This window comes from Mobula hypostoma, chromosome 9 (genome assembly GCF_963921235.1).
Source record: "Mobula hypostoma chromosome 9, sMobHyp1.1, whole genome shotgun sequence".
Taxonomy (NCBI): Eukaryota; Metazoa; Chordata; class Chondrichthyes; order Myliobatiformes; family Myliobatidae; genus Mobula; species Mobula hypostoma.
In genome coordinates, this window is record NC_086105.1 from 150,226,622 (window position 1) to 150,239,801 (window position 13,180).

Genomic DNA, 13,180 nt, shown 5'->3' on the forward strand with positions numbered 1-13,180 from the left:
GAACAGGAAAACTGTCAGATGTAGTCAGCAGTGTCTCCAGGCTGAACCAAATCCCGATTAGTCTTAATTTCCAATGGACAAAGGCCCGTTATCCAGTTAGTCCCAATAAACAGAGATGAAAAATGTCAACTTTATGCAGTAAGCATGACTTCAATGGAAAACTTCAAATGTAACAGTACTATTCAAGGAGAGAGTCAGAATGCAGTTTGCCAAACATCTGTGTTCAGGAAAGTGCTGGAAACCATCATTGAACACTATAACACTGTATCCCAACGCTATAAGACTACTGAACAGTCCCCTAGTATGTTAAGATAGACTCTTGACCTCACAATCTACCTCTTTATCGCCTTGCACTTTACTGCCTACCTTCTCTGTTAACTGTGGCACTTTATTCTGCACAATTATTGTTTCCCTTTGTCCTATTCTCAACGTAATGAAATGATCTGCAAGAACAGCAGTATGCAAGTCAAGATTTTCACTGTACCTCGGTACATAAACAATCTTATCAGTTTGAGATTAAATCCAGACATTTAGAAAGACAGGAAAATAATTAGGCAAATCAAACAGGCTTTATGAAACGGAAACTGTATTTGATGTTTTCGTTGGGGTTCTTTGACGAGGCAGCACGGGTAAAGGGGAACAACTAGATATTGTACTGTATATCTCTATTCAATAAGGTGTTGTATAAAAAATGATCGTACAACAATACACACAAAACAGGAGTAAGCCATTCAGCCCCAGCCCCTAGGTATGAATATTGAATTCTCCAACTTCCGGTAATTCCCTCCCCCTCCCTTCCTCTATCCCTATGTCACTCTGCCCCCTCCCCCAGCTGCCCATCACCTCCCTCATGGTTCCGCCTCCTTCTACTACCCATTGTGTTTTCCCCTATTCCTTCTTCACCTTTCCTGCCTATCACCTCCCTGCCTCCCTTCCCCACCCCTTTATCTTTCCCCTTACTGGTTTTTCACCTGGAACCTACCAGTCTTCTCCTTCCCACCCTCCCCCCACCTTCTTCATAGGGCCTCTGCCCCTTCCCTCTACAGTCCTGACGAAGGGTTCCGGCCTGAAACATCGACCGATCTTTTCCATGGATGCTGCCCGACCTGCTGAGTTCCTCCAGCGTGTTGTGAGTGTTGCTTTGACCCAACCCCAGCATCTGCAGAGTATTTTGTGTTGGCCATTCAGCCCTTCTTTCAATATGAGCACAGCCATTCTACCCTAGGATTAATTCCTCTGGTGCTCAAATACCTTTGGTCCCAATTCCCTAACAACCCAAAACAAACTGTAGATGCTGAAAATCCAAAACAAAAATGAGAAAGTCCTGGAAACACAAAATGCTGGAGGAACTCAGCAGGTCAGGCAGCAGCTATGGAAATGAATTAACGGTCGATGTTTCAGGCCGAGACCCTTCAGCATGATTGGAAAGGAAGGGGGAAGATGGTAGAATAAAAGGTGGCGGGAGGGGAAAGGGAAGGAGGGCAAGCTGGCAGGTGATAGGTGTAGCCAGGTGGTGGTTGGAGGGGGATTGAAGTAAGAAGCAAGAAGGTGACAGGTGGAAAATGCAAAGGGTTGGAGAAGAAAGAAGCTGACAGAAAAGGAGAGTGGACCATGGAGAAGGGAGGAGGGGCATCGGGGGAGGTGATCGGCAGGTGAGAAAAAGAGGTAAGAGGCCAGCGTAGGGATTAGAAGAAAAGGGAAAGGGAAAAAATACTGGAAGGAAAAATCAAGTTTGTACCAACAAATTGGAGGCTATTCATATGGAATATGAGTTGTTGCTCCTCCACTCTGAGAATGGCCTCACCATGGCAGAACAGTAGGCCATAAAACCACGTCAGAACGGGAATGGGGATGGTTGGCTGCCGGGAAATTCCGCTTTTTGCGGATGGAGCAGAGTTGCCCGACAAAGCAGTCCCCAAATTTACATCGATTCGCACGACGATGCCGGAGGCTGCATCGGGAGCACTGGATACAATAGACAACCCTAACAGACTTGCAGATTCAACATTCACTCTGATATGCCTCCTCCGGATCTAGTTGCTTCAGTAACATCATCCCTCATCGTCCTAAACCCCAAATACAAACATAGTCTGCTTAGCCACAGTAAGACCATCTCCTCAACCGGGAATGAGTTGGTGAGGTTCCTTTGACTGCTGACATAGTGACTAACTCAGGAATCATGGGTACCACAGAGATCATTCTTGACGTCTGAGTATAGAAGAGACCATAAGACATGGAAATAGAATTAGGCCATTTGGCCCATCGAGTCAGATCTGCCACTTCATCGTCCCTCTCAACCCTACTCTCCTGCGTTCTTCCCATAACCTTCAATGCCCTGACTAATCAAGAACCTATCAACCTCCGCTTTAAATATATTCAATATCTTGACCTCCATAACCATCAGTGAATTTCACAGATTCACCACCCTCTGGGTAAAGAAACTCCTCCTCATCTCTGTTCTAAATGGATGTCCCTCTATTCTGAGGCTGTGGCCTCTGGTCCAAGACTCTCCCACTATAGAAAACATCCTCACCACATCAAGGTCTTTTAATATTCAATAGGTTTCAATGAAATCCCTCCCTCATTCTTCAAAACTCCAGCAAATATAGGTCTAGAGTCAAAAAAATGCTCTTTGTACATTAACCCTTTCATTCCTGGAGAGAGCAGAAGTGGTGTTAAGGTGAGGATTTTACTGAATGGCAGAGCAAGATCCAAGAAGCAGCCAGATTATCTATGCGCCCGTTTACTTTGTGTGGTGTTGACCCTGCTGGGGGTGTGGGGACAGGGAGTACGGGCTGTAAACTTGGCCAAATCTGGGTGGCTGTCACCCTATATTACTGTAAATTGTACTCACGATTGTAGAAAATGCGTGGGAAGGGAGAAGCTCCATCACTTTGGCTACCACCTCTAAGCTCTGCCGGAGATACCGCTGCCACTCGGTCTGTTGCTGCAGAGAGAAAGGAGCTCACGGTTACAGGGGCCCCCCTCTATGGGTTCATAAGATCTCTGTGTATAAACCAGCTACATTAAAAACATTCTTCCTTACATGTCACGTACTCTCATGAATGCACTCGACTAAGCATCTGCTGTATACAGTATATCCAGCTGAAGAAATTTTTAATCTGTTGGGCGCCACAGTAAAATAGCTATTAGCGCGGCACCATTATAACTCGGGGCGTCGGAGTTCAATTCCCATGTTGTCCGTAAGGAGTTTGTACATCCTCTCCATGAACGTGTAGGTTCCCTCTGGGTGCTTTTGTTTCCTCCCACATTCCATGGTTAGTAGGTTAATTGGTCATTGTAAGTTGTCCATAAGACCATAAGACATAGGAACAGAATTAGGCCATTCAGCCCATTGAGTCTGCTCTGCTATTTCATCATGGCTAATTCTGGATCCCACTCAACCCCGTACCGCCATATCCTTTGATGCCCTGAACGATCAGGAAACAACTTCCACCTTAAATATACCCACGGACTTGGCCTCCACCGCAGTCTGTGGCACAGCGTTTCACAGATTTACTACTCTCTGACAAAAAAAAATCCTCCTTACCTCTGTTCTAAAGGGTCACCCCTCAATTTTGAGGCTGTGCCGTCTAGTTCTGGAAAACCCCACCATAAGAAACATCCTCTCCATATCCACCTTATCTAGTCCTTTCAACATTCAGTAGGTTTCAATGAGGTCCCCATACATTCTTCTAAATTCCAGTGAGAACAGGCCCGAAGCTGCCGAATGCACCTCATATGTTAACCCCTTCATTCCTGGTATCATCCCTGTGAATCTCCTCTGGACTCTCTCCAACGACAACACATCCTTTCAGAGATATGGGGCCCAAAACTGTTGACAATACTCCAAGTGCGGCCTGACTAGTACCTTATGCTGGATGTTAACCTACTGACACTTCTTTTAGTTTTGATGTTCCAACGTGACTGTGTAGTCACCAATACCAGTAACCAGAAAACTGGTGCTCAATCAGCATGGAAAGCAATCCTGTTGCTCAAACCTGGTCTGGCAGATAACTCCAATGCTGCCCATTTTCGTTTGGTTCTTTGGTGTCCAGAAGAAGTTGAACTCTCACTCCAGAATACCAGCAGTCCTACTGACAACTCTAATGTCCTTGTGTGGATTTGGTTGGGTACAAAGGAAGAGGGAAGGAAAGAGGGACTTTCTGTGCATCACAATCAACTCCAACAAGATGCTAGTTAAGTTATATAAGCACACAATAAAAGTCACCAATACTCAGACTTTGCTCACCCATCCATCCTGCAGTCTGCGGCAGATGGGGTAGATGGGAAGCTGGATTTTTCTTCACACCAGCCCACCTTCAAGTTTGTATCGCAGAGATTAAAGATGTAGGTTGATAAAAACATAAATTCTGCTCGTCTTTGTGAGACTTGCCAGTTCAGGATCAATCCTTTCTCCGGCATACTTACATCATCATCCAGGGTCTCGTCATCTAGTTCCTCCAGCTGGGCTTGGTTGTAGCGGAACTGCACACGATGCAAAACCTCAGTCAACAGCATAACTAACGCACCTTTGTACCTATGAGAAAAGCAGGAAACGGTGACACTCACAAAGCAAATGAACTCTGGCACTCAATGAATTAGGGCAAGAAACCTGGCTGATGCCCATCACTATAGATATGTTTGCCTTTCATAAGTGCTGCTCCTTTATTTTGTAACAGCGACCTACTGCAGATATAAGACCATAAGACATAGGAGCAGAATTAGGCCATTCAGCCCATCGAGTATACTCCATAATTCTATCATGGCTGATTAATTATCCCTCTCAACCCTATTACCTTGCTTTCTCCTGTAACCTTTGACACCCTAAGTAAGAAACTATGAACCTCCGTTTTAAATATACCCAATAATTTGGCCTCCACAACTGTCTGCGTGGCAATGAATTCTACAGATTCATCACCCTCTGACTAAAGAAATTCTCCCTTATCTCTGTTCTAAAGGGACATGGGGCTGTGGGGTCCAGTAATTGGTTCTTGACACAGGGAAATGCTAAAATCTCACCGCAAGCCTTGGATCCGCCATCACTGCTGACCACGGAACAGTTCATCTCAAGGCTTATCTACTGGGCTGAACGAAAGATAAGACCATGAGATTTGTTTGATTGTGATGTTTTTGTAATTCAGAGGTTCAGAAGTAAAGAATGAGGCATAAAATGGTCGTTTTGTTAAATGTCACAAGAACAAAGGCCAAACAAAGAAAATAAGGGCCGAGAACAAAGAAATCGTGGTCATCTTCTACAAAAACTAGCTTCAACTGAAACAGAACACAACATTCCAGTGATAACAATTAACCTATAAAATGGCGAGATTTAGACCATAAGACCACAGGGGAATGAGAGGTGATCTTACAGACCTCATATAAAATTATGAGAGGCATATACAGGGTCAACTCTGCCATGATCCAAGCCCGAATGCCAGGGCAGCAACCCCATCCTGTAAAAACCCAGAGCTACTGGAATGCCTACAGAAGCTGCAAAGAGAGAGGAAGGGTATTTGTCTGGATGACACACATATGAAACCGTGTGGGGAAAGCATGAGGAAGGATATTTGTCTGGATGACACACATAAGAAACCATGTGGGGAAAGCAGAAGCCAGAGGGTCTCTAGCAAGCCCAAGCCTCAGAAAGAGTTGATGGGCTTGAGAAGAAGAATGGTCAATGTGCAGTCTTTTTACTAGGGTAAAAAACCAAGTACTAAAGGGCATAGGTTTAAGATGAGAGGAGATGTATTCAATAGGAACCTGAGGGGTAGCTTTTTCACCCAGAGCGTGATGAGTATATTGAACGAGCTGCCAGAGGAAGTGGTTGAAGCGGGTACATTAACAACATTTAGAAGGTTCTTAGACCTGTACATAGATAGGAATGGTTTAGAGGAAAGTGGGCCAAAGGTTCCAAGCTGTGTGACTCTAATGGTGTCCACATGAAGAATTTATGTTACTTACAGTCATCAGTAATGTTGAAGGTGTGACTTCAAGCTCATTCGAAAGAGTCAGACGCACAGAGCCCTCAACCACACACTCACTCTGAACCCACTCTAATCCGATCCATTTTTCACCAACTCCTGCCAATACACTAAACACAATTTGCTGCAACCAATTAAGCAACTAACATACCTTGGTGATGTGGGAGGAAACCAGAGAGGACGTGTAAACTCCACACAGAAAGCAGCAGTGGAGGGCAGGATTGAATTTAAGTATCAAGTTCAAGTTTATTGTCATTGAACTGTACAACCAACAAAATAACATTCCCCCCAGACCACAGTGCACCCACAAAACATATAGCGCACACAGCACATGAAATAAAATTACCACAAATAAGTTAATAAAATATAATTTAAAATGCATGCAATGTGCAGCAGAGGTAAATAGCAAATAGTACAGTAAACTTCTCACTGTCTCAGTGACGAGACCCTGGTGGTGGCAGGGTGTTCATTAGTCTCTGGCAGTCCGAGACCTGATGCTCCTGTACCTGCTTCCTGACGGTAATGTGGGTGGTAGGGACCCTCATTAACACTTCAGGCCCTTCGTATACAACTCTCCTATAAGTGTCACAAATAAAGGGGAGGGCGATCATCTGTAGGGTCTTGCTCTGATGCCTTGCAGCTTCTATACCACACAAAGATGTAGTCAGACATGATGGTGCCTTCTGTAGAAAGTTGTTAGAATGGGGGCAGGCACTGAGACAGTGTAACTAACATCAGTAGTACTGTGTTCCTTTTGTCAGTGTAACCTCAACTACTTCAACAAGATGGCAGCTATATACCACAAAAACAAATTCTGAAACAAAATGGGTTTCACAAAAGTTTAAATAAATGAAATCAAACACTGATTCAGAATGCTGAGGGTTAACAGACATCCAATTTAAGTTTCTCCAGAGAGATCTGGCTAGCAGATACAACCTGCTCGCAGAATTACACAGAAAGCAAAAAACTTTGGGTTAGTGGAATGCATTTGCAGGAGGAAGAAGTCTCTTACTCAGAACTTGCATACCAAAGCAGAACAACTTCAAATCCACTATGTGACCAACAAGGCACAGCATGCAAATCACAAGAGATTCCACAGATGCTGGAAATCTTCAACACACACAAAAAGCTGGAGGAGCTCAGCAGGTCAGGCAGCATCTAGAAAGGAATAAACAGTCAATGTTTCAGGCTGAGATCTGACAAAGGGTCTTGGCCTGAATCATCGACTGTTTATTCCAAACATAATTTTCAGTTTCACATAAATGAGAACCACTCATTTTGCAGAGAAGTCACACTGTGGTCTTTTGCAGAAACTATGTTGTAGTATGTGTCTGTCAGGAAATACATATAATTTTGGCTTTAAAAACTCTGCTTTTTATAGTGTGGCATCACTTCAGATAGAAGTGGTCATATAACAGTGTCACAGCCACTGTATAAACATTAGCAAGTACATAAAGACTACATGGCCAAGATTTGCATCGACTATTCTCCATGTCCACCTTGGGGAACAGGGTCATAACTGTAAAACAAGTGGTACATACTACAGCTACCACTATGCAACAAGTTCAGAGACTCCCACAACGAGTTCCTCCTCCTTCTACCCTGTTTCCTACAAGGATTTCATTGCATTCCCCATTTCCTCTGTCATATCTCTTCTGATGAAGGGTGGCTGGAAAATGTCTTCCTCTTCCTTTAACTGTGGCTTCCCTCTACAACAAACGACAGGACTTCAGACATGTCTCCCCTATCAGCTCCGTCCATAAAGGAAATGGTTATGTGCCTTCTTTAGCTCTCCACCATATCCACGCGCGATGGATCATGTTCCATAGTTCTGGCCACCTTCAGCAAGTTCCACCAGGAGACTCATCTTTCCTGTACTCCCAAGATAGTGTTCCCTCCAGAACCTCCTGGTTCACTCTCCCAGCTCCACCTATCATTCCCCTTCTCACTGTGCAACCTCATTGATGCCCTTTAACTCTTCCCATCCCACCATCCACCCACCAGCTCAATATAACCCTATAACAATTACAGCACAGAAACAGTAACTCACACAGTCAGCACAGCTCTCTCTAAGCTCACTTCAGAGAAACCAAATACAGATTGGGTGACTGCTCTGTACAACACCATTCAGTGCACAAAGGCAGCTGCGAGGTTCCACTCACCTGCCATTTTAATGATCCCTCCCAACTCCTCAACCCCTGTCTTTGGTCTTCTACACTGCTCCAAGGAAGCCAAAACAAGCTCATGGAATAGCACCAGCTTCCGTACAGAAACAGTGCAACTTTCCAAATTCAATATTGAACATTAATATTTCAAATGCCTAGCCTCTTTAGTTGGTGTCAGAACATGGTCAGTAGCTCCTCTGACCATCAGCTACTGCCAAGTTCTACCCCTCACAATTCCAGGGCAACCTTTTATTTCACAAAATTCTCCTAAAGTCCTTATTCATCTGTTAACCAAGCAGCTGCAACAGCTGTGTGCAACCTAGACAATCGGGACTCCCACTTTTCACAGACATTTTCTTCATCAGCACCCTAAGACATAGGAGCAGAATTAGGCCATGAGGCCCATCAAATCCACTCTGCCATTTCAACATGATTGATTATTTTTTTCTCTCAACCCCACGCTCTTGCCCTTTTCCTGTAACCTTTGAAGCCCTTACTAATCAGGAACCTATTAACCTCTGCTTTAAGTATACTTAACAACTCTCCAGAATTACTATCACCATCGTCCCTCATATTGCCTCCAAATTAAGCCTCAATCCTCTAACTGATGAAGTGAGCCCAAGAGCAGAAAATAAACAATGTCTAGCCAATTTAAGCAGCGAGCCAGATTAAAAAAATTAAGGCAATGAAGCTGAGGGCAAAGGAGAAACCATTCTTCAGCTCACTACTCTATGAGGCTTTACTCCCCTCAGCACCGAACAGTCTCCGTGGCTGTGACCAGCAGCCATCGAGCTCCTGGACCGGATACACTTGCCTCAGCACTGAACAGTCTCCGTGGTTGTGGACTCACTTTCGGGGACTCTGTGGTTCATTTTCTGAGGATTATTTGTTTATTATTTTTAATTGTTCTTTTTTTGCACATTGGATGCTTGACAGTCTTTGTGGTGTGACTTTTTTTTCGTCAATTCTATTGTGTTTCTTTGTTTTGTGGCTGCCTGCAAGATGAACCTCAAGGTAGTACATGGTACACATACTTTGAACTTTGTCCTGTATGTTACCCCATACCCCAAGCAATAGAGCAAAGATTAATTGTGACAACTAACTGACAAAGTGGTTTAACAAGGAAAACGCGAATGTACACTGAATACTTGCCCTTCTAGATCTGCTTCTAACCTTCAAATATCAAGAAGTTACTTGCAAGTCAACAATAAATGTTTATACTGTTGACACACTCAAAAGAAAATGTGCAGACCTCTACTCAGGGTGGAGTACTGGACCTTACACTGTCAAATCATTAAAAACAAAGGCTAATTGCCATTGAGACTAATACCGTTAGCTTAAAACTTTTGCTTTTCAAAGTTGTAAACTGCAGAAATATCTCTAACTGGCGGCTGTAGGACCAGAAACTATTTGCGGAAAATAAGAATCTATTTAGAGGTGGTGGGTGAGGCAGATACATAGGGAACGTTTACAAGACTCCTAGATAAACACATGGATGAAAGAACACAGAGAGAATGGTTAGATTGATTACTCTTTTCATCTTATTTACATCTTTCATATAGATAGGTGACCAAATCTGCACACAATACTCTAAATCAGCCCTCACGTCAACATAACATCCCAACTGCTGTACTCAGTACTTTATTTTATGAAGGCCAATGTACCAAAAGCTTTCTTTATCACCCCATCTATCTGTGACACCACTTTCAAGCAATTATGGACCTGCATTCCCAGATGTGCCTTACCACTCACCGTGTAAGACCTACCCTGGTTGGTCCTATCGAAGTGCAACACCTCACAATTGTCTGCATTAAACTCCGTCTACCAGTTTTCAGTCTATTTTTCCAGCTGATGCAGATCCCACTGCAAGTTCTGATAGTCTTCCTTTCTGTCCACTACACCCCCAACATCAGCAGCATCTGAAAAGTTACTGACCCAGTTAACCAATCCTCATCCACACTGTTGATGTAGATGACAAACAACAACAGACTCAGCACCGATCCCTGCGACACACCACTAGTCGTGGGCCTCCAGGCAGAGGGACAACTCTCTGGCTTCTCGCATAAAGCCAACATCTAATTCAATTATCTTGAATGCCAAGTGACTGACCAAACTCCCATGTGGGAATTTGTCAAAGTCCTTGTAGACAACATCCACCGCCTCTCCTTCATTAACCTTCCTGGCAAGTTCCTTGAAAAAACTCTATATTAGTTACCATGCACGAAGCCATGTTGACTATGCGTAATCAGTCCCTGTCTATCCAAATACTTACATATCCAGTTCCTTAGAATACATTCCAATAACTTTCCCACCACCGATGTTAGGCTCACTGGACTATAATTTCCTTGCGTTTTCTGACAGCATGTCTTAAACAATGGAACAACATTAGCTATCTTCCAATCCTTTGACACCTCATCAATGGCTAAAGATGCTTTAAATATCTCTATTAGGGCCCCTACAATTTCTGCACATGCCTCCCACAGAGACAAAGAGACTACCTTGGCAGGCCCTGGGGATTTATCCACCCTCATTTGCCTCAGGACAGCAAACACCTCCTCCTTTGTAAGCTACATTATATCCATGACCTGGCTGCTGCTTTTTTTTTTGGCGTGTGCCTGCGTGTGTGAGTCTGTGTGTCCGTGATGATGGATTTTTCATAGCTTTTACAAGTGAAAGAGAGAGACTGTGTGGCGAGCCACTCCTCACACAGACATTTTTGCAGTTATTTTCCCTTTGTTTTACGAGGTCGAGTTGCGATCTCGACACTCAACCCGGCACGGATAGAAAGTGTACTCGGGGGCAGACCCGACTAGATTCGAACTCAGGAACCTCCGCTCCCGGGTCTGGTGCCGATGTCGTCACGTCACCAGCCAGCCCGGCTGTTGCATTTCCTCACTTCTAAAGACTCTGTCCATCTCCTGAGTAAATACAGATACAAAAAATCTATTCAAGATCTTTTCCATCTCTTTCGGCTTCAGACATATTGTAGGTTACCATTCTGATCTTCCAGAGGACCAATCTGCAATCCTTTTGCTCTTAACGTATCTGTAGAATCCCTTTGGATTCTCCTTTACCTTACCTGCTAGAGCAACCTCATGTCTTGAAAAAGGATCTAGTACATGGCAAATAAACTGTTTTCAGGTTTCAAGCTGGATACAGTTATCAATTACAACCGACATTTCAACGGCAGAGTTTGTCATCGAAACATCGGTTATAATTGATACCTGTACCTAGCTTGAAGCCCAATAAGAGTTTATAGAAACATAGAAAATAGGTGGAGTAGGCCATTCAGTATGATCATGGCTGATCATCCAACTCAGAACCCTGTACCAGCCTTCTCTCCATACCCCCAATCCCTTTAGCCACAAGGGCCATATCTAACTCCCTCTTAAATATAGCCAATGAACTGGCCTCAACTGTTTCCTGTGGCAGAGAATTCCACAGATTCACCACTCTCTGTGTGAAGAAGTTTTTCCTCATCTCGGTCCTAAAAGGCTTCCCCTATATCCTTAAACTGTGACCCCTCGTTCTGGACTTCCCCAACATCGGGAACAACCTTCCTGCATCTAGCCTGTCCAATCCCTTTAGGATTTTATACATTTCAATCAGATCTCCCCTCAATCTTCTAAATTCCAACAAGTACAAGCCCAGTTCATCCAGTCTTTCATCATATGAAAGTCCTGCCATCCCAGGAATCAATCTGATGAACCTTCTTTGTACTCCCTCTATGGCAAGAATGTCTTTCCTCAGATTAGAGAAGCAAAACTGCGCACAATACTCCAGGTGTGGTCTCACCAAGGCCTTGTACAACTGCAGTAGTACCTCCCTGCTCCTGTACTCGAATCCTCTTGCTATGAATGCCAGCATACCATTCGCCTTTTTCACTGCCTGCTGTACCTGCATGCCCACCTTCAATGACTGGTGTATAATGACACCCAGGTCTCGTTGCACCTCCCCTTTTCCTAATCGGCCACCATTCAGATAATAATCTGTTTTCCTGTTCTTGCCTCATTTCTGTTATTCATAACCTCAAGTCTTCTTTTAGCCCTCCTGATTTTCTTCTTAAGTGTTCTCTTGCATTCCTTATACTCCTCAAGTACCTCATTTGTTCCTGCATGTCTATACCTGTCATGCACCTCTTCCTTTTTCTTAACCATGGCCTCAATATCTCTTGAAAACCAAGGTTTCCTAAATTTGTTATGCCTTTTATTATAACAGAAACATATAAATTCTGTTATACTTTTTATTCTAACAGGAACATACAAACTCTGTACAAGTTTCCCCTGCCATCCAAAGGTAGAGCGTTCCTGTAAAATGGTTCGTAAGCCAGAATGTCGTAAAGTGAAGAAGCAATTACCATTTATTTACATGGGAAAAATTTGTGAGCATTCGCAGACCCAAAAAATAATCTACCAAATCATGCCAAATAACACATAAAACCTAAAATAACAGTAACATATAGTAAAAGCAGGAATGATATGATAAATACACAGCCTAAATAAAGTCGAAATACTTTTCTACAATCATTGCCGCACTGTTCTCTGTAGCGAAAATCTCACACAAGTGCTCTCGGCAGAAACATCCTCTCCAGTAACCCTTAAGCTATGAAGCTGCCAAATCATACCAAATAACACATAAAAATACACAGCCGATATAAAGTAGAAATAATGTATGTACAGTGTAGTATCACTTACTGGAATCGGGAAGACAGCTCCGAGCACACTGATGATGGTGTGTTAGGCTGAGTTGTCGGAGGTTGGGGTGGTGCAGTGGTCCTAACCTCCAGGCAGTGAACCGATACCGATCCGCGGAGAATGCAGCAGTAGCCGGGACGCACCCAGCACATCTTTAAGGAAAAAGCAGAAATAAACAAGCTAATTAATTAGATGCCACCCCAGATCAGAGGCAACGCAATCGGCAATCGCCTCTGATCTGGGCTGACATTTACGTGCCCGGCAGCACCTAATTAATTAGCTTGTTTATTTCGGTTTTTTTTCCTAAAGATGTGCTGGATGCGTCCCAGCTACCACTGCA

The 13,180-nt window shown here is 43.8% G+C and overlaps 1 protein-coding gene across 1 annotated transcript in view; it reads right to left on the reverse strand.

Annotated features, from left to right (window-relative positions):
* xpo6 (exportin 6) overlaps window positions 1-13,180 on the reverse strand; it is a 160,590-nt gene that overhangs the window by 43,283 nt on the left and 104,127 nt on the right. The window contains exons 10-11 of the mRNA XM_063059477.1: window positions 4,432-4,540; window positions 2,855-2,947 (exon numbers count right to left, since the gene is read on the reverse strand). Coding sequence (XP_062915547.1) covers window positions 2,855-2,947; window positions 4,432-4,540 — 202 coding nt within the window. The remainder of the gene's footprint in view (window positions 1-2,854; window positions 2,948-4,431; window positions 4,541-13,180) is intronic.